Here is a 22,252-nt window from a genome sequence, read left to right as displayed (position 1 = left end):
CCCTGGCTGTCCACAAACTTTACTACTGTGAGCCAAATACTTCCCTGGTGGTGTTCTGTCAACTTCAGTGGGGTTACAATAGGGTGAATTTGGTCCTCTGTGTCTTCATTTCCCCATCTGTCGAATAGGGATGATCATTTGCCCAGCGTCCTTGAGTGTCACAGAGCTGAATTGTTAATACAGTGCTTTTTGATCCTTGGATGGAAGGTGCAATGGAATACAGAAATTATTATTATTTTACTAATGGGGTTGCTTCTCCTTCCACATCTGTGTGAATTGGGAGTAATTCTGTTGAAGTCATTGGAGATACACCAGAGTAAAACTAATATAAGTGAAATAAAAAACCAGGTGCATTATATCTTGTTTTCTCTGGGACTGACCAAGGGGAACATAAGAATCAAGTGAGTGGATACTAGAGTTGAACTTTGAGCTTTTGTTTCCGTTTACCTAAATGCCAAGTTTTGAGCCATACTCTGCCATCAACATATGCACGAAAATCCCTACTTAAATCAGTGGAGAGTTCTGCTATAACTGGATGGCACGACAACTAAAAAGTCTATCTTCTGAGTCATGGAATAAATATCCAGTAAAAGCCTTACTTGATACAAATATTGGTTCTTCTTCGAGTGATTGCTCACATCCATTCCAGGTAGGTGTGCGCGCCGCGCGTGCACGTTCGTCGGAAACTTTTTTACCCTAGCAACTCCAGTGGGCCGGCAGGTCGCCCCCTAGAGTGGCGCTGCCATGGCGCTCTATATATACCCCTGCCGGCCCGCCCGCTCCTCAGTTCCTTCTTACCGCCGTGTCGGTCGTTGGAACTGTGGAGCGCGGCTTAGCTGTCCTCCACGTCCCTAGCTCTCCTAGTTCTCTATCGCTTGTCTATCGTTTATCTCTAGTTCCATATAGTTGTTAATTAGTTTGTTAAGTAGATAGTTTAGTTAAATAGTTGTTAAGTAGTTCTTTGCCGGGGGCTTAGCCCTTCCCGGCACCCGGCGCCAGGCTCATGCCTGTTTCGCCGGGCTTCAAGCAGTGTGCGGCCTGCAAGAAGCCCATGCCTACCAGCGATCCCCACGAAGCGTGCCTGAAGTGCCTCGGGGAATCGCACAGATCTGACAAGTGCCGCATCTGTAAGGCTTTTAAGCCGAGGACAAAAAAGGAGAGGGATCAGAGGCTCCGAACTCTCCTAATGGAGGCGGCACTTGACCCGTCGGCTGCGCAGGCCGTGGTATCGGCACCGGCACCGGATCGCTCCGGCACCGAGAAGACTCCCCGGCACCGACCTTCTCCGGCACCGGAATCAGAGCCAAGGCCGTCGAAGTCTGATACTCCGGCCAGGCAGACCCGGCTTGAGCGCCCGGCCTCGACATCGGCCGCGGCACCGCCGGCACCGTCAGCACCGTTGACTCCGGGCCCGGCGGGTCCGTTGAGTCCGGTGCCGCCGAGCTCCCCCATGAGATCTGGGGTTGAGATAGTGGTCCCATCCACACCGGAGACCTTCGCCTCGGCTCGGGACCTTATTGCCCTGACTGAGCCCACTCGGCTGCCACCCCCGGTACCTCCGGTGCGGGTTGTGTCCAGAGGCAAGCCCATGCTGTCGGCGCCGCCCAGAGACAGTCGTTCGCCATCCAGGTCCCGACGTCTTGGGCGCTCCAGATCCCGACGCCGCTCGCAGTCCCGGCATCGCTCCCCTCAGCGGTACCGGTCGCACTCGCGGCAACGGTTGGCATCGAGACGGTCGCGGTCAGGCTCCAGTCGGCGACACCGGCACCGCGACTCCAGGAGCAGGTCCCGACGCTACTCGCCGCACCGGTCGACCTCCCGGCACCGAGCTGGTGGCAGGTCCCGGTCTCGGTCGACCTCCCGGCGCCGAGCTGGTGGTAGGTCCCGGTCGACCTCCCGGCACCGAGCTGGTGGCAGGTCCCGGTCGACCTCCCGGCACCGAGCTGGTGGCAGGTCCCGGTACCGAAGCGGCACCCGGTACCGATCAGGATCCCGGCACCGTGATAGATCCCGGTTCCGATCCCGGTCCCGGCACCGATATGACTCCCGGCACCGGTCCCCGGCACCGAGACGATCCTCCGTGCCGGCCCGCGCAGACCCTTACCATCCGGGGTCGGCCCCGCCGTGGCCCTCGAGACAGCCGTCCGTATCTTCCCAGACGGACAGTGGGTATGCGCTGGGCACCGACCGGCAGGCGGCGCTGTTCGGGGATCCGCCGCTGCAAGACCAAGGCCCACAACAGTGGGGATTCTGGACACCCTGGGCATACCATCAGGCCCAGGGCCCCCAGCAGCTCCCTGCTAGACCGGCGACTGCGGAGCGTAGGGCCCCTGAAGCCTCCTTGTCTCGCCCCCCTCCCTCCCCGGAAGGGGAGGAAGGGTCCAAACAGCAGGACTCCGCTGTGGCTCCGGAGGCAGAGGCGAGGGCTGAGGAAGACCCTCAGTTGGACACTATCGTGCCTGGGGTCTCATCATCCTCCTCCCCGGATGAGGCGGTGGCGGGTACCTCCTCCAACAGTCCCCCCCCGCTGGATCTCAGGGCGCACCAGGACCTCCTCAGGCGATTGGCTCAAAACCTGAGTCTGCAGGCAGAGGAGGTCTCGGAGATAGAGGACCCAATTGTCACCATCCTCTCTTCTGATGCTCCCACCAGGGTCGCCCTGCCCTTCATACGGACCATCCAGGCCAACGCCAATACTATCTGGCAGTCCCCGGCCTCCATCCCTCCGACAGCGAAAGGAGTCGAGAGAAAGTGCATGGCCCCTTCTAGGGGCTATGAATATCTACATGTTCACCCGACTCCCGGTTCACTGGTAGTGCAATCGGTGAACGATAGGGAGCGTCACGGCCAGGAGGCTCCGGCCCCCAAGTCCAGAGAGGCCAGGCGGATGGACCTCCTTGGCCGTAAGGTGTATTCGGCTGGGGCGCTGCAGCTCAGGGTCTCTAACCAGCAGGCCCTGCTGAGCAGATACGCCTTTAACTCCTGGGTGGCAGTGGACAAATTTAAGGAGCTGCTGCCACAGGATGCTCGCCAAGAGTTTACGGCCATCTTGGACGAAGGCAAGAAGGTCGCACGCACGGCCTTACAAGCCTCCTTGGACGCTGCGGACTCGGCTGCCCGCACCCTCGCGTCAGGAGTTACGATGCGTCGCATCTCCTGGCTGCAGGTTTCCGGCCTTCCGCCGGAGCTCCAGCACACTATACAGGACCTTCCTTTCGAAGGCCAGGGCCTGTTTTCCGATAAGACAGACCCCAGACTCAAGAGTCTAAAAGACAACAGGGTCATCATGCGGTCCCTCGGGATGCACACCCCCGTGACGCAGCGTAGACCCTTTAGGTCGCAACAACAGCAACAACGTAGGCCGTTTTCCCAGTTCCACCAGCGGCAGGACCTTTACAGGCGCCGCGGCAGGAACGGCAGGCGCAGGCAGTCTGGGAACCAAGGGGGGCAGAACCAAGGCTCCTCAAAACCCCCGCCTGGTCCTAAGCCTTCATTTTGAAGGTGCGCCCGAGGGCGCGGTAACAGTTTCCCCTATGGATCCTTTCCCCCCGTTTTCAAACCGCCTTTCGTTTTTCCTCCCGGCGTGGTCCCAAATAACATCGGACCGCTGGGTCTTAAGCATGGTGCAGACGGGATACCGCCTGCAGTTTGTTTCGTTTCCTCCTTCCCGCCCTCCTTCCTCGTCCCTCTTCAGGGACCCCTCTCACGAGCAATTCCTTCGGCAGGAGGTGCAGACGCTCCTCAGCAAAGGAGCTATAGAGGCGGTTCCGGAAAACGAGAAAGGCAAAGGGTTTTATTCCCGCTACTTTCTGATCCCCAAGGCCAAGGGGGGCCTCAGGCCTATCCTCGACCTGCGAGAACTCAACAAATACCTCGTGAAGTTGAAGTTCCGCATGGTATCCCTGGGGACCATTATTCCATCCCTGGATCCGGGAGACTGGTACGCCGCCCTCGACATGCAGGACGCGTATTTCCACATTGCCATTTGGCCGCGCCACAGACGCTTTCTCCGCTTCGTTGTGGGGGCTCTTCATTATCAGTTTGCAGTCCTCCCATTCAGCCTGTCCACGGCCCCGAGGGTGTTTACAAAATGCATGGCAGTTGTCGTGGCGCATCTTCGGCGCAACCGTGTCCACGTGTTCCCTTATCTGGACGACTGGTTGATTCGGGGCACGTCGGAACAGCAGGTCAACAGCCATGTCCGCATGATCACCGCCATATTTGCAAGTCTGGGCCTCTTGATAAACACAGACAAGTCCACTCTGAGGCCCACGCAGAGGGTGGAATTTATCGGGGCCGTCTTGGATGCCACTGTGGGCAGGGCCTCGCTGCCTCTGCAACGGTTCCAGACCATGGCGGCGATCGTTCAACGTTTGCGGTCAGCCCCATTGACGTCAGTGAGGACATGTCTAACCCTGTTAGGCCACATGGCGGCGTGCACTTTTGTGACCGGCTACGCTCGGCTCCACATGAGGCCTCTCCAGCTGTGGCTTATCAGTCATTACAGGCCGGCAAGGCAACCTTTAGACATGTTAGTCACAATCCCCCAGAAGGTCTTAGATTCTCTCGGCTGGTGGTTAGACCAGTCCGTATTATGTGCGGGTCTTCCCTTTCACCCCTCTCAGCCATCGGTATCCCTGACAACGGATGCCTCAGATCTAGGCTGGGGGGCCCACCTAGGGACCCTGCGGACACAGGGCCTGTGATCCCAGGAGGAGGTGGGGCTCCACATCAACATACGGGAGTTGAGAGCGGTCCGCCTTGCTTGTCAAGCGTTTTGTCATCAGCTTCAGGGTCGTTGTGTCGCCGTGTTCACGGACAACACGACGACCATGTACTATATCAACAAGCAGGGCGGCACCAGGTCCTCCTCCCTGTGCCACGAGGCGATACGTCTCTGGGACTTTTGCGTAGCCCACTCCATTCACCTCAGGGCTTCCTTCCTCCCTGGAGTACGGAACACTCTGGCAGATCGATTGAGCAGATCCTTCCTGTCACACGAGTGGTCCCTTCGCCCGGACGTCGCTCTCTCCATTTTCCGGAGGTGGGGTTATCCCCGGGTGGACCTCTTCGCGTCCAAGGGGAACAGGAAGTGCCAAGCGTTCTGCTCCTTTCAGGGCAGGGAGCCGGGGTCGATAGCGGATGCCTTCCTCATCCAGTGGTCGACCCACCTGTACTATGCATTTCCCCCGTTCCCTCTGGTCCACAAGGTCCTCCTGAAGGTGCGCAGGGACAGGGCTCTCGTGATCATGGTGGCCCCGGCGTGGCCCAGGCAGCACTGGTACACCATGCTGCTGGACTTGGCCATAGCTGACCCAGTTCCCCTGCCCCTTCATCCGGACCTGATTACCCAGGACCACGGGACCCTCTGTCACCCAGACCTGCCGTCGCTGCACCTAGCGGCGTGGCTCCTGCGTGGCTGACTGGTTCAGAGCTGCGCTGCTCTACGCCTGTGAGAGAGGTGCTCTTGAGCAGCAGGAAACCGTCCACAAGAGCCACATATTCAGCGAAATGGAAGCGCTTCTCCTGTTGGTGCGTAGAGAGAAATCTCCGCCCTATGGAAGTTTCGGTTTCCGAAATCTTAGACTACGTTTTGTCCCTCAAAGGGCAAGGTCTGGCCTTATCGTCGTTGCGAGTCCACCTAGCAGCTATCTCCACCTTTCACCCGGGTGCGGACGGTCGCTCCGTTTTTTCTCACCCGACGGTGTCGAGATTCCTTAAAGGGCTGGAACGTTTATTCCCTAACGTCCGTCCCCCTGCTCCAACCTGGGATCTTAACCTGGTGTTGTCCCGGCTCATGGGACCCCCCTTTGAGCCGTTAGCTACTTGCTCCCTGCTCTACCTCTCTTGGAAAACGGCCTTTCTAGTGGCTATCACCTCAGCTCGACGGGTGTCGGAGCTCCGAGCTCTTGTGGTTGACCCCCCATATACGGTCTTCCACAAGGACAAGGTGCAGCTGAGGCCACACCCTGCTTTTCTGCCCAAGGTGGTCTCAGCCTTTCATGTCAACCAAGAGATTTTCCTTCCGGTTTTTTTCCCAAAACCTCACTCCTCAGGCAGGGAGCAGCAGCTCCACTCGCTGGATGTCCGTAGGGCTCTCGCGTTCTACATAGAGAGGACTAAGCCCTTCCGGAAATCCCCCCAACTTTTCGTGGCGGTAGCAGATCGTATGAAAGGTCTTCCTATCTCCTCCCAGAGGGTATCCTCTTGGGTTACGTCCTGTATCAGGACTTGTTATGACTTGGCCCATGTCCCTACGGGCCGTGTGACTGCGCATTCTACCAGGGCGCAGGCGTCGTCGCTGGCTTTCCTCGCCCGTGTGCCCATCCAGGAAATCTGTCGGGCAGCGACCTGGTCATCGGTCCACACCTTTGCTTCCCACTACGCCCTGGTCCAGCAGTCGAGGGAGGATGCGGCCTTCGGAACTGCAGTGCTCCGTGCCGCGACTTCTCACTCCGACCCCACCGCCTAGGTATGGCTTGGGAGTCACCTACCTGGAATGGATGTGAGCAATCACTCGAAGAAGAAAAGACGGTTACTCACCTTTGTAACTGTTGTTCTTCGAGATGTGTTGCTCACATCCATTCCACACCCGCCCTCCTTCCCCACTGTCGGAGTAGCCGGCAAGAAGGAACTGAGGAGCGGGCGGGCCGGCAGGGGTATATATAGAGCGCCATGGCGGCGCCACTCTAGGGGGCGACCTGCCGGCCCACTGGAGTTGCTAGGGTAAAAAAGTTTCCGACGAACGTGCACGCGCGGCGCGCACACCTACCTGGAATGGATGTGAGCAACACATCTCGAAGAACAACAGTTACAAAGGTGAGTAACCGTCTTTTCTCGCTGTGCCATACAATCTTTGCTGTGTTGATGTACCCCTTAGGCAATAACTTGTGGACTCTGTGGTGTTCCATGATAATAAGAGCTCACGTAAGTGCTTTCCTATGCATTGAGGGCCAGATCTTCAACAGCTGTAAATCTGTGTGGCTCTACTGAATTATCTTACTTCAAATAGATGGATTATAAATTGAGCTCTTGTGATTTACACTAGCAGGGGATCTGGTCCTAAAGCAGTAGGAACATTGGCTTCCAGTCTCTGCTGGCTAGCATGACATTGCCAGCAAAAATCACATATCATAATTTGCCAGCCCAAAGATACCACAATTTGTTATCACTCAGAAAAATAAGTACCTTGAGATAGACACTGAGATCACACACTATCAGATACACAAGATTTTTTTTGTCTTTTTTGGAATCTTCTTGCATAGCCGTATGGTAAACTGTACAATCTAGGGCTTTGAACAGAGACTTTGGAATAGAAACCTGTGTGTTCTATATTTGGCCCTGCCACAAATTTGCTGAGTGACCCTGAGTAATTGAAAACCTCAACATACTTATTGTAAAATACAAACCTCACAGAATTAATCGGGATTGTAAAGGACTTAGAGCAACTTGGGGGAAAGATGTCATAAAAGGGCAGAGTTGTATGGAGTAGGTGTAATCTACAAACAACTGGTGGTTCTGTTGTTTGCTTGCTCTATTGCTGTAACCTCCTATAAGGAACTTATCTGATTCTGGCAAATTTGTCATCATATTTTATCCAAAGCAATAACACTTCCTTATGGAATATGGAAGACCTGACTCATCAAGGCCAACACATCTCTTTGATCATCAGAGCACTTAATTGCCATAAACCTGCCTATGCAGTATTTGGTACATTTCCATCCTCCTCTGTTCTAAAACATGTTTTGTCCTTAATCAGACCAGTACTGTCAAGGCATTGTGAAGCTGAGTGAGCTATAGCCATGTCAGTATATCGTGTGCCCTACAGGAGAAGATACCAGAGAACAATATATTTGCCAGTGGTTAAATATGACAAGAAATATGACAAGAGTAGAAAAAAGGTGAAGCCAAATTCTGCTTTCAGATGTGTGTGCACAACACCCAAGTCAGCAAGAGCTGTGTACCTCCATCTGGGGGCATGATTTGGCGTATTGAATTTTATTGCATATAGTATTAGGTATCCCGGTGTGCAGGCATTTACAGCAGGGTAAGTCAGGGATCAGTCCCCCACCTTTGACATGATTCACCATTTCCTATCATTTATTTCCTTCATGCAGCCATGCGTGTGTGATCCGAGGTCAGGTGATAACATCTGATGGAACCCCTCTAGTTGGAGTGAACATCAGCTTTGTCAACAATCCTCTTTTTGGCTACACAATCAGCAGGCAAGATGGCAGGTATGGTTTCTGCTATACGTTTTACAGTATGTAAGTACCCAGAGCTGCAAATAGTGGAGCCACCACTGGAGAGAGACTATCGTGGCAAAGACACAGTCACGTCTGATGCAACCTGAAGGCACTAGTGTTATTGTTAATATTGATACTGATATTATTAGAGAAGTGCATAGAAGCCCTGAAGCACCGTTCTGCTAGGTGTTGCCCATGCATATAAAGAAATGATGGTTCCTGCCCCAAACTGCATATTCTTCATTGCTTTATATAGACATTATCGGGCAAAAATAATTAAACCTGTAAGATACGGTGTTGTTAAAGGCAAGTGGTTAAAATTTGAACAGTTCCATTGAACCATAACAAAATCACTGTGAATTGGGCAATCTTTTGTCTTTCAGTACTAATTGGCTCTCTTTTAAGGACAAAAGCTAAATATAAGGAGTAAGATTCTGACTGATGGAGCTGCACATACTCTAGCTAATGGTGATTAACACTAGCACTTTGGAGAGGATGACCCAGCTTTGCTGATTTTAACAGCTCTCCAGTCTGACACTTGCATTAAGGATTTGGACTGACCTGGCTAGAATAGCCAATGGGGTGATAATGAAGGAAATGAACACTTTCTAGAGATGTGTGCTTTACGTAGTCTTGGCATGTTCCCATGGGACTTGATGCCTACTGAACCACTGAAACTTTTTAAGATATGTTCTCATTAATGTTTCATCTACTGGAAAATACAACGGTAGAATTTGAGTAATAGGTACATTTCCATGGAAAATGGATTATCTCGATTAAATGAACATACCTTAGAAGCTGGTGCTTTCGCAAGTCTTATGGTTTAGAGACTATTGAGAAGGATACAGAATCTCTCACATTTACACTGTGGTGTAACTCCATTAATCTCAGGCTTGGTCTACACCTAAAATTTAGGTCAACCTAGCTACATCGCTCAGGACTGTGAAAAATATCACACCCTGTGCAACTTAGTTATGTCAACCTAACCCGCACATAGATATTGGTAGGTTGAGGGAAGAATTCCATTGACCAAGCTACCACCTGTCGGATAGGTGGAAAAACCACTTCCGTCGATGTCGGAAGCATCTGCACAACAGCGTGACAGCAGCACACAGCTGTAGCTGCATAGCTGTGGCACTATAGCCATTGTGGTGAAGCCATACCCTCAGTGGAGCAATTCCTCATTTGCACTGGTGCAAGGGAGATCAGAATCAGACCCTAGAGGTCAAATTCACTGCAGCGTAAAGGGCTGGCACAAAACCTACACAAGGAAAAATAATAATGCCTACAAAAAACCAGACCATAGGTAGGCAGCTGATATGGCAGAACTCCCTGTTTTTCATGCTGACCAGCATCATCTCATTGTTTCCTTGTGCTCTGTCTGTTGGTCTCCACCTATTGTTAGGGCTCGGATCCACGATGGGGGCTTATAAGCAAATAATGAGGCTAGCATTGCACAGCGCTTGTACAGGCCCTCTGGACAGGCATCACTTTTACCCCCTACAGAACAGGTACAGTACAGGCAGCACAGCAGAGCAATTTTCTTCCATACTACCCCAGGCTGTGCTTCACTAATTTTCTACAGGGGCTACCTCTAGAAAGAATAGGTGAAACGGCTCTTCAGTCCTGTGCTCGCTCACAGCCACACTCTCTGCCACCGTCTGGACCCTTTGCACCACTCAGGCATCTTAACTCACCAGCAGACAATGTCCCTGGTGGAAGGGAGTTCTCAGCTCGTGTAAAGCTAGACTTAGTGGCTCTTACACCACCGCCTGCCCACGCTCAGTGTAGTGGGGCAGAGAGAGGTGTGGCCAATGCGCCAGCGTGGTCCACCAATTCCCAGTTAGCTAATGGTCCCTAGGGAAACATTGCCAGCTGGCATCGGATAGAGCCGTTCCCAGGAGCTCACTGCCAGGGGCTGTAAGTCCAGCAGTGATCACAAGTACTATATTCAGTTAAAGTAATAAAAAGGTGGTGATCAACAGTGCCTGAACATAGAGTATTTAATCAAAATAAGTCCCAGCACCAGGCTAGCTATACTATCAGTAACTGCTGGAGCCCCGTAGTCCCAGAACGGGAGGAGTTAGATGGTTCTTGCACTCATGCATAATTCCTTATGATTTTCCCTCATTATGTTCTGCTTATGTGGTGCTGTCGTTCAAGTCTAGTGCTTTGTGCTAACAACATTTCAGAACATGATATTCAACAAATAGTCTGATTATATTACTGAGTATCTTGAAAAATGAGAATGAGACTATAATTGGCCCCAAAATATTGTCTTTGACATTCACTCATCTATTTTCTTGCATGAGCAGACACAACACTACATCCGCGTGCACCGGCGGGAGGTAGTGTATGACTAGATGAAAGCATTCTGCCTTTAAAGAACAAAAAATTAGTAATTATTCACTGATATGATATGAGGGCTATTTATAAAATCACGTGAAATATTGAAGGTACCATAGTCTAAAGGTGGGAGCGGGAGTGGGAGTCAAGAAGTCCTGAGCTTTAGTCACAGCTCTGCTGCTGATCTAGTGTGTAACTTTTAGATACATCCCTTAATCTCCGTACGCCCTAGTTAACCTGCCTGTCAAATGAAGGTAACACTTCCTGCCTGCCTCGCTGGGGCATTTGTGGATTAAATACTACATGTGATGTGCTTTCAGAATGGAAAGCATTATTGCTATTACAATTGCTGTTCTATACTTCAATATGTTACAACAGCGGGAGCCTCTTCTAATAATCTTTTCAACAGAACAATTTTAGCCTGAGACATTGTCTACACAAGCAATTTGCGCCAATTTGACTGAATCAGTTTAGAATCCAATTTCGTTAAATCAGTGCAACCCCCTTGTGGTCTCAGAATAAGAAGGTTCACACAAGGGAATCATGCCTATTTAACTAAATTGGTTTCTAAACTGATCTAATTAAATCATTGCAACTTTTTTGTATAGACAAGGCCTAAAATGAATTTCATTATAACTGGAATTCCAATTTTCAAATTGCAATGAACTGTAACAAATTAGGGCTTGAATTCTACTTCTCTGTAAATAGTTTCACTATATTCTGGTTTACTAAAAGTGGATTTCACCCTGTTGTCACAGCAGTCAACTGTAAACTCCAGGGATGAAATCCTGGCCCGATTGAAGTCAGTGGCAAAGCTCCCATTGTTTTCAATGGATCCAGGATTTCATCCAAGTTTAGGCTGCATTAAATAGCCCCAGAAAATTAGAATAAATTAAAGACCCATATGTGTTCTCATACTATTTATCATGATACATGTATCTTTCAGATCCCGAGACATAAGGATAAACCAACAGTTTTCAGAATGTACTATTGTATATCTGACTCTTCTTTGACCCCAAGATAATAGAACAGGGTGGACAAACTACGGCCCGTGGGCCAGAGCCAACCCGCAAGCTGTTTTAAGCTGGCCCACGAGCCGCACCACGCGATTTGGTCCTGCTCCGACTGGGGCGCTGGGTCGAGGGCCGCACTACACGGCTCCTGGAAGCCGCAGCATGGCCCCGCTCTGGCTCCTACGTGTTCCAATGGGAGCTGCAGGGGCGGTGCCTGTGGACAGGGCAGAGTGGCAGAGCTGCCTGACCACGCCTCCACGTAGGAACTGGAGAAGGGACATGCCACTGCTTCTGGGAGCCGCTTGAGGTAAGCACCTCTTGGAGCCTGCACCCCCTGAGCCTCTCCCTATGCCCCAACCCCCTGCCCCAGATCTGATCCCCTTCCCGCACTCCAAACCACTTGATCCCAACCCGGAGCATCCTCCTACACCCCAAACCTCTGATCCCCCACCCCAGAGCCCACACTCCCTCCCGCACCCCAACTCCAATTATGGGAGCATTCCTGGCCCGCCATACAATTTCTATTCCCTGATATGGCCCTCGGACCAAAAAGTTTGCCCACCCCTGTAATAGAAGGACCGGAGGGCTCAGGGGCCTGGTAATGGATTATAAAATATGTTTTAAAATAAATCTTTTCACCACTAGATTGCTGGATCACACTGGTATTGGGTCGTGACCAGCAATTGTTACCATCTTATAGATGTTTGTGAAAGGTGTTGGATGAGCTCAGTGTACTGTTGCTATCTCTGCTGAGCCTGTTCTGGGAAGCAACAGAGGACGTCAGTCTTCTGGACTTTCCATTGGGTATCTTTCTAAGATAACCAAAACAATAAGTCCATACAGTTATATGACTTTTTGCAAACAGAAGAAAGCCCATTGTGACAATTCTCAAGGCACCCAGGACTGTGAGTTACTTTGTTACCCTCTGCCTCTAGCAAGAAATAGCCTTGCCCATGGTGGCTGGGTGCCAGCTCTCTAACACCATCAGCCTTTCAGCCATTCCACTATCCTCCTCTGGGTTGTGCCAGCCCTGTCTTTGCCTTGCAGGTTAACAAGAGGTGCATCCAGTCCCCAAATCCTTTGAATAATTCCTCTGTGGTATCCAGACCCTGACACTGGCTACTCACAGAAATCCCAGATCCTCTGTGCCAAAGGAGCCGGGTACCCACTTTACCGATTTAACCTTAAACCACCACTCCTGTAAAATCACACAGCAGTTGTGAGCACTGAATAAAACAAAAATAGGTTTGGTTAAGAAAGAGAGTAAACAAGAAACAAGAGAGACTGGTGGAAACAAGTGGTTACAATACAAAACAAAATCATACAATACGAAGTTGAGTCTACCCTTGTCCATAGGTACGTTTCCTAGCTAATTAAGTAGGTTCCCTGCCCCCTTCCCCCAAGTTCAGTCTGTTGCAGAGCTGGCTGGCTTCATAGGAACCAGGATCCAGTTTTTCATGGGAACGTTGCTGCTCCCCAAGGTGAAAGGACACAGGCCAGGTCCACACTACAGCGTTAAATAGATTTAAACAGCGTTAAATCGATTTAACACTGTAACCGTCCACACTACAAGGCACTTAAAATCGATTTTAAGGGGTCTTAAAATCGATTTCTGTACTCCAGCTAAACGAAAGGAGTAACCCTAAAATCGATATTACTAAATCGATTTAGGGTTAGTGTGGACGGATATCGAAGTTATTGGTCCTATTCTTTTACTGAGCTACCCAGAGTGCACCGCTCCGGAAATCGATGGAACCCTGGGACCATGGATGCACACCACCGAAGTAATGTGCCCTAGTGTGGACGCGTAAAATCGATTTTATAAAACCTGTTTTATAAAATCGATTTTACTAATATCGATTTAAAGCTGTAGTGTGGACGTAGGCACAGAGTGCCTTTCCCCACTCTGTGCTATACTGAAACAGTCTTTTGTCTTATTCCTGGGCTGGGTGATTCTCTGGCTGCTGTAATGTTTCTTTTTTATTTGCAAGCGGTTTTGATTGTTTGCAGTTTTCTCTGGTGGTTTTCCATTGAAAGGCTTGGGATGGGGCAAGGCTAGACAATTGAGGCTTCCATTACATCACTGGCTAGCCAAGGTGGGGTAACAACTCCCTCCTGTTAGGATGGGCCATCGCTGAGATATTTTATCCCCCGGTGACTAACTTCTACTCCCAGTCCATAATGTATACTTTCAGCGTAATTACATTATGCTATAAATATTACCTGCCCATACATCTCGCAATGATTATGAATCTTGACCAGTTACAAGTGTTCTGTAGATACCTTACGGGCTACTCTTTATGGAGAAGTGTCCCACAAAATGTGTTTGCTGTAGTGAGTTTGTCGAGTCCAAGGTGAGAGTTGTTTGCAAAGAACAGGGGACACTTTGCCGGGGACCCTCTGTGTCACAGCCACCCACCCCTGAGATCAGCAGCCCACCTGGAAGCGTTATTTAGGGCTTTCATCCTGAAGAGAATTTTGCTGATACTAACTTTTATTTCACTGCTGTGGGTTTTTTTTTTTCCATCTAGGCAACTTGGGGTATGTCTACACAGCATTTTGGAGCCTGCGGGAGCAAGCCTTCCAGCCTGGCCCCCCTCCCAAGAATCAGAGCCTGTGCTGCAACTTAAAAGCACTGTCTACACAGCCAGGGCCAGCGTTAGGCCGATACGCCAAATATCCTGGAATCGGGCCCCGCACCAGGGCCCCACACCTTAGGCGCCTTTTGAACTTTCTTTTTTATTTTTTTTTACTCACTCGGCAGCGGTCCGCTCCGGGGTCTTTGGTGGCATTTCAGCGGTGTGGGGTCTGCTCCGGGGATTTTCGGTGCCGCAGAAGACCCGGAGCGGACCCCCCACTGCCGAAGTGCCGCCAAAGCCCTGGACCACCACCAGGTATTCGAATCGGTCCCCACAGTTAATAAAGCCAGCCCTGTACACAGCTATTTTTAGAGTACTAGCACGAGCCCCGCTACCCAACTCTATCATCCCAGGCTGAGAGGTTTGCTGCAACAGGCTCCAAAATGCTCTGTATTCATACCCTTCAAGGCTAAGCCATGTAATTCGAGAAACAGTAGCTGATGAGTGGCGGTGTCTCTTGCCATGCAATGCAAGCCTCTGTGTTTTCACAGCTGCTTGAATCTGACATTAGACTGATGCCTTCGCTTCTGGCTTGGGTTTCACATCCACAGGAGAAGCAAGCTTTTTTTCCCTGTAGGCTAACATGCCTGACCAAAACTCATTAGAGCCCAGGGCTCCTAGCAGCTCCGCTCACCAATGACAGAAGCAGAGACGTTTCTATAAATAAACCATTCCTAGTTTTCCAGCAGTTGTTGAACATAATTTTTTTTGCATTTATCCCTTCCTTCTTTTGCCCTCTTTAGTGCTCAGCCTTGTGCGAAGTGAGCTTTTCCCTTCTAGTAGCAGGGCTTGCCAAATGCTAATTGACTGTTAAAAATGTCCTCATCAAAGCACAAATGCTGTTCAGCTAGCTGGCAAGCCAGGGCGTGAGTTGCCCATTAGGCTTTTAAAAGCCAAGTTACATAAGTCTGGGAAGTTGATGCCCCACTTGAGTTGCAGAATAAACACCTTATGCGTCTGGAGCTTTTAAAATGCTCTCCCCATGCCCTGTGGACTTGAAATTTTTTTTTTCATAACTACATTCACTAAGCAGAGTCTAAGATACAGCCAAATGATGATCATAGATGAAAAAACAAGTCTTTACGGTGACCTGCTAAGGGGTTTTTTTAAATGTGGCTGAGCTCTTTTTTGCTTCTCTGTGACCTATGAAGAAGGTCAGAAAGTTTTTTGATTAATTAATTAAAAAAAAAAGATTTTTTCTGTCTTTTTTTTTTTCCTCTTTAGAAATATCACCTGCACCAAATCTGGACTTTCTTGGTTTTGCTTGAGGATTTATTCGGGCATCTCAGGGTGCTTTAGGATTTGTCTTCACTGCCCCGCTACATCGGCACAGTTGCACTGATGCATCTGCACCGATGTATCACATCTGGTGAAGACGCGCTATGTCTCCCATCCATGTAGTTACTGCAGTTCAGTGAGAGGCAGAAGCAGTGTCAGTGGGAGAGTGTCTTCTGCCACCATAGCACAATGTAGACACCACTTTAAGTCAATATAACTTATGTCGCTTGGTGGGGACGGGTTCACACTGCTGAGCGACATAAGTTACATCGATTTAAGCTATAGTGTAGAAAAGCCCTTAAGGTATTCAGGATGGTACTTAACCACATGCTTATCTCAAAGCATGTGAGTAGGACTACTGAAGTCAGTGGGTTTATTCACATGCTAAACGCTATGAACATGGTCATAGGCACCAACTTTCCCTCTTTCCCATGGGTGCTGACCCCCCTCTGCCCCTGGCCCTGCCCCAACTCCACCCCTTCCATGAGGCCCCACCGCTGCCCCGCCCTCATTCCAACCCCTTCCCCAAAGTCCCTGTCCCAACTCCACCCCCTCCCTGCCCCTTTTCCCTCCTTCCCCAAATCCCCACCCTGGCCCTGCCTCCTCCCGGAACATGCCACATTCCAGCTCCTCCCCCTCCCTCCCAGAGCATGCTAACGCTGCCAAACAGCTGTTTGGCGGTGGCTGGGCAGGAAGCACTGGGAGGTAGGCGGAGGAGTGGGGACGTGGCGTGCTTTGGGGGAGAAGGAGGTGGGGCGGGTGGAGGAGGGGAGCTTGGCTGCCGGTGGGTGCAGAGCACCCACTAATTTTTCCTTGTGAGTGCTCCAGCGCTGGAGAACCCATGTAGTCGGCGCCTATGAACATGTTTAAATATCTTAAATCAGAGCCTAACACCTTCATTGAAGATGCAGGGGTGTTGTCAAAGACTGCCTTTATCCAAAATGTTGTTTAGGCATTGAAGTTAAATAGATGTTAAAACAAGTCAACCCAACCCCAATGGCTTTAAAATCTGACTAAAATCCCTTTCCCTTTCAATTACTCTACTTTCACTTTCTTAGCTCTTGTGATTTCATCATGTCATTAGTTCTGCAGCATTTCCTAAATCTTCCAGATGTGAAGGTCTAATGTGAAAAGCAAGCAAGGGGAAAAAATCAAACCGAAACACTTCCATGCCTTTGCTATAAATTATAAAGAAGCAAAGCAAGGGCAGTTGGATTCTGAGCTCTTTGAAGCAAGGACCATCTTTATTTTTCTGTGTTTGTAAAGCGCAGGGTCCATATTTAGGGATAAAACTTCCAAATCCGTGCATGGTCTGATTTTCAGAGGTGCTGGGCTCCCCTTTGTGGGAGCTGTGGGCATCCAGCTCCTCTGAAAATCAGACCATTACATTTTAAACCATGTTACTGTAAAATCAGCTCCTTCTCCTTCCACTCACCTGTCCCAAAATGATTTCTTTCTTGATCCGTGTTCTCCCTGCCCTAGTGGGTGACACTGTTGCTAACATATGAAACAGTCTGTTAGCAAAGTCAACAATGGCTGCAGGGAAAACATAACCCAGAACTGAAGTCTGGGCAGGTAAGTGAAGGAGAATCCGCTTTTCAGATAGTTTGTTTAAATGTGTAAGTCCATACGATCTGTGACTGATATTGGATCCTAAACACATTTTTAAAAACAGTAAATAAAACCTTTGAGGTCCAATAACTCAGGAGAGCAATCACAAACGTAAACTTTGTCTTTTAAAAAGAAGATAGTGTGATTTAATAACTATCTCTCTTAACTGAATGTCAAGACCCAGGGGTTCTATTCCTGGCTTTGCCACTTATTTACAGTATGGCCTTGTCCAAATCATTTAACCTTGTTGTGGCTCAGTTTTTCCATCTGTAAAATAGGAGTGATAATGCTTCTCTAGCTCACAGGGGTTTTGTGAGGGTTAATCCTTTAATATTTTCACAGTGAGGTTCCTGTTCGGAAGGCTCTAGACATACCAAGTATCATTTGTTTTAGTTTTATTTTTACTTTGTCTCTTAAAAACAGCTTTGATCTCGTCACTAATGGTGGGATTTCCATTATCTTACACTTCGAACGGGCTCCCTTCATCACTCAGGAACACACGCTTTGGCTACCCTGGGATCGCTTTTTTGTAATGGAAACCATAGTCATGAGGCATGAAGAGAATGAGATTCCAAGCTGTGATCTCAGCAACTTTGCCCGTCCCAACCCTGTGGTCTCCCCGTCCCCCCTGACAGCATTTGCAAGTTCCTGTTCCGAGAAAGGTCCCATTGTTCCAGAAATTCAGGTATGAATCTTCTTTCTAAAGTGAAACACTTGCTCCAGGTAGTCAAGAGGAGCAGTGCATATGGAGCTATGCGCATCCTGGAGTGTTCATCCTATTCTGTTTCTGTACTTGTTAAAACATTTTGTGCTTAATTTACACTATACATTTACTTACTTTTATAAATCAAAAATCGATGTTTGGCCATAATGCTTGGTTTTGTTCATCTGTAACAGATAGATAATGACGTACTTATTCACCAACAGCAAAAACTGCACTAGCTCTGCTTTGTCCTCACCTCCCGTCTACAGGAAAAGGGTAGCTGTGGGACACATTTTAAGATGTAACAGACCTTTGGGGTACATTTCAGCACCCACTGCTAAAATGCCTAATGCTGCTCTTCTGCTTTGGGGCAGAATTTTGGAATTGAACTTTCCCAAAGTTTGGGAAAAGAACTTTCAACCTTCAAGCCTGAAGAGAATATTGTTGGGATGAAATCCTGCCCCCACTGAAGTCAATACGAAATTTACCTTCGTCTGCATAATTCCCAAATTGTGTAACATATATTATAAAAACACCCTAATGGAAAAGTGCTTGAAATTCTACCATTGCATTCTATTAGACACACTTCTCAATAGAGAAATGTTAGATCAATGGACATAATCACATTTATTCCTTGAGGGGTATAGGAATGCTTATTATATTACAAAGCAGAGTCGTAATACATTTACAAAGGATTCCAAAGTACTCCACAGTCTGAAATGCAAATGCTCGTTCAAAGAAATGCAGCAATCTCTGGAGTACAGTGTTGCGGCTATTTAACTGTACACAACAGAATAACAGAGTCCTGCAACTGAAAGGGGAATTTAGGTAATCAGATTGGTAATTTCTTAAATTAAATTTCTGCTGGGACATCAGGGCTAATTCTCAAGCACTCAGGACCTCAGTTTAATCCGTCATCCAAAAGGCAAAATGACAGTATTCAAATGTCTTTGTTTCTCATCAGTTTTCGGGTACTATGTGTGTCATGTTGAAGAAATTGGAGAGAGTAATAGTTTCCTTGCTCAGTGGAGTACACTGTGTGGTATGGCAGAGGAAGGAGTAGCTGAAATAGAAACGTTTAACTCAGTTAACATTTAATTGAGCATCAAGATTTTTCAACTTGTCGCATGCATAACTGGCAGGCTTTGCTACAGGCAGGAGATCAAGACTGCGGCTATCATCAAGGGGTTAAAAGAAAGAAGCAGAGAGAATTCCTCATATGTGTAAAGTGGGGTTCTTATTTCTAATCAGTCTAGTAGTGGGTTGGCCACTTTTGTAGAGTACTGAATGTATTATTTATATTGCACTAGCATGTAGGAACCCTGTCACAGACCAGGACCCCATTGTGCTAGGTGCTGCACAAATGCATGCCTCTCTGGATCTAGCGACAGTACTAATTAACAGATAGACAGAAATACGGGGACAGTTTCTGCCTCTACTTTTGTAAGTTCCAGGCAGTTTGTGGCCCATCCTTTTCCCAATACCATTTTTCTGTGGGTGTGCATCACCGGGACAGTATTGCTCATGAAATGCAACAAAGCACAATATGCAACCATTTTGGAAGGTCTTGTGAGCCTCATGATTTGAACCACCTCTTGAGGCAAGATCCTTTTAAATCCATTCTTGGCATTTGTTTGATAGGTATTTACTACTCAGTTGACCCTTCTTCTGAAATGGTAGTTAATAGGGACAGAGAGAAGTCAGTTGTGGCAGAGAGAAGTAAACATTTCATACACCGAATTGAACCAGACATTGCAAAGCAATACCTCAGTGGCAATTATTTCTGGCTGGTGTTTTCCTATAGGAGTTGTATGTGAAGACTGAGTAGATGAAAGGGACTGCCTTCTTTGCATCGCTGCTCAGCTGGTCTCTGACTGAGCCTGCTGCCAGCATAGCTTGTTGCTGAGCTTGTAAAATCTATTTTTAAATTCCTGGGTTTTCCCAGATCTGTCATTTTTCACCCCCATAAGTGCATAGGTATGTAAATTGAAAAGGCTGCATTAGATAAAGTAAATATTTATGGACGTGGTGCAATGGTACTTTAACTTCCATGATGCATCAGTTTGTCAAGTGCTGCTGTGCTCAGAGTTTGTGAGTTATCACTTGAAAAAGTATTAGCTCTTTGATAATAGCCCAGAACAGCCACTCTTAGGAGCTTCATTTCCCAGATGGGTGGTTATTTATAGCTAAAGCCCATATGAGAGGAGCGTTCCAGCACAAGTGAGGCTGTGTAAAGCTCCAACAAACAGGGGTCAAGTCTAGTGGTTAGAGCAATGCACTAAAAAGAATTTCAGACTCCTGTGGTTTATTCTTGGCTCTGCCATTGACTGTGTACCTTTAGCAAATCCTTTTAACGCCTCTGTCTTTCACTTTCCCCATCCATAAAATGGGTAGGGCTGTTGTGAAGCCTGTTTTTTATTTATAAAGCATTTTTTCAGATCCTTCAGTATCCAAGGTGCTGTGCAAGTGCTAGAATTATTGTTATAGGCAAGCAATGCCTATAGTTCAGATTGCCCAATGCTTTCCATGACAGGACTCTGTTTTCAGTTGCTGATACATTGTCTGTGCTGGCTATTATTATTATTAAATGAAGATATACCTATCTGATAGAACTGGAAGGGTCCTTGAAAAGTCATTGAGTCTAGTCCCCTGCCTTCACAGCAGGACCAAGTACCATCCCTGACAAAGTTTTGCCCCAGATCTCTAAATGGCCCTCTCAAGGACTGAACTCACAACCCTGGGTTTAGCAGGCCAATGCTCAAACCACTGAGCTAGCCCTCCCCCCTATCAGTCTAATGTTGGTTTTTTAGAGGGAAGTTCCAGCTAAAATGGTTCGGCCTTTTACAAGAACAAGGTTGGGGGAAAATACACTGTTGTGCTCATGTTAGAAAAAAAAATCATACAGCCATTTCACTGAGAAGCTCTTGCACCTCTGTGTTTTGGAGCAGGGACTGGACATTTGGCAGGGTGACCCCACCCTAGTTTCGAGGATGCACCTTTCACCATCCCCAGAAAATTTGCCCTAAACTAACCAAGTTATAACCCTCCCAAAAATCTCAGTTCATATATGCTCAGTAGAGACTCGTGAGAGTTTAGCTGCCAAATTCTCTGAAGATTCCATTGATACTGAGCATGCTCAATCCCCATGGCAGCTAGGGCTGAGCAAGACTTTGTCTGCAGTTTCTTGTCCCATTTGGCCAGGACTGCAGTAGTACTGGACACTGGGACTGAAAGGAGGAAAACTTTCTCTCCTGGGCTCTCAGTGCTCCCCCTGCTGGTGCCCAGGCAGCATGGAGGAGGAAGCAGGATGCCTGGAATGCAGAGGGAGAAGGAATAAGGTGAGAGGAGAGCTCAAGGGAGCGGGGCTAGAGGCAGGAGCAGGGGTTGAGGAAGCATAGAAGTAAAAGGAAGGTGAAGGCAGGAGGGGAAGAAAGAAGCAGAAATGGTGGGTCATTGGCAAGAGGTGGGGCTGGAGCTGGGGGGAGAGGGGACAGGAGCAGGGTGGGAGAGGATGGGTAGGAGGCAGGTGAGATAGCAGCAGGAGGAAGGATAGAGGGACAAATAGGGCTCACTGTCTCACAAAGAGTCCAGGAGATGAAGATTGTCACCAAAGGAACACAGTAAGATAGAGGGCAAAGCGGAGAAAAGGGAGCATTGGCTGGGGGCATCTTGGTTACAGATGGCTGGAGCCTTTTTCTGCTTGGATCCCATTGTAAGCATTTTTAACCCACCCTTTCCGTCCCACCCCACCCAGAGAAACATTCCTTGGCCTCCACGAATAACCCTGTACATTGTGAATATTTTATAACTGATGCCTCGTAAGCGGGCTGGTTTAGAAACTTCTCAGAGAGCTTTCCTGAAGATGTAAGTGTCTGATTAATTGCAACTTGGCTGCCTTTTGGTGTCTGCTCAGTGGTGATTTAACACCTCCTGGCTGTTTTTCCTCAGGCCCTGCAAGAGGAGATTAACATTGCTGGCAGCAAAATAAAGCTGAGCTACCTGAGCAGCCGCACGGCTGGCTATAAGTCAGTCTTGAGGATCAGCATGACCCATCCCACCATCCCCTTCAACCTCATGAAAGTCCACCTTATGGTGGCCGTAGAAGGACGCCTCTTTAGAAAATGGTTTGCAGCTGCCCCGGACCTCTCCTATTATTTCATCTGGGATAAGACGGATGTCTACAGCCAGAAAGTGTACGGACTGTCGGAAGCCTTTGGTAAGCTGACCTCAGGACACATTCCTCTCCTTCCATCTTGCATGTAAGAAGTTAAGTGGTCGCATGCAACCTTATCCTAGATTATCCAGCTCTTACGTTTTCTTCCTTTCACTGCCCTTTCCAGAACGTCATCACAGCGTAACCACTGTGGGCCTGCTTCTCCACTGCCCTGTACGTTGTGTGATCCTCTACGTCTTTAG

The 22,252-nt window shown here is 48.7% G+C and overlaps 1 protein-coding gene across 6 annotated transcripts in view; it reads left to right on the top strand.

Moving 5' to 3' along the window:
• TENM4 (teneurin transmembrane protein 4) overlaps positions 1–22,252 on the top strand; it is a 546,329-nt gene that overhangs the window by 440,543 nt on the left and 83,534 nt on the right. For all 6 annotated transcript variants that reach the window (XM_030558332.1, XM_030558336.1, XM_030558355.1 and 3 more), the window contains 3 exons: positions 8,118–8,237; positions 17,557–17,818; positions 21,785–22,052. In XM_030558332.1, the coding sequence (XP_030414192.1) occupies positions 8,118–8,237; positions 17,557–17,818; positions 21,785–22,052 (650 nt within the window). The remainder of the gene's footprint in view (positions 1–8,117; positions 8,238–17,556; positions 17,819–21,784; positions 22,053–22,252) is intronic.

This window comes from Gopherus evgoodei, chromosome 1 (genome assembly GCF_007399415.2).
Source record: "Gopherus evgoodei ecotype Sinaloan lineage chromosome 1, rGopEvg1_v1.p, whole genome shotgun sequence".
NCBI classification, from domain to species: domain Eukaryota; kingdom Metazoa; phylum Chordata; order Testudines; family Testudinidae; genus Gopherus; species Gopherus evgoodei.
Note: the sequence above shows the minus strand (reverse complement) of the source record. Positions and strands in the feature narration are given on the sequence as shown.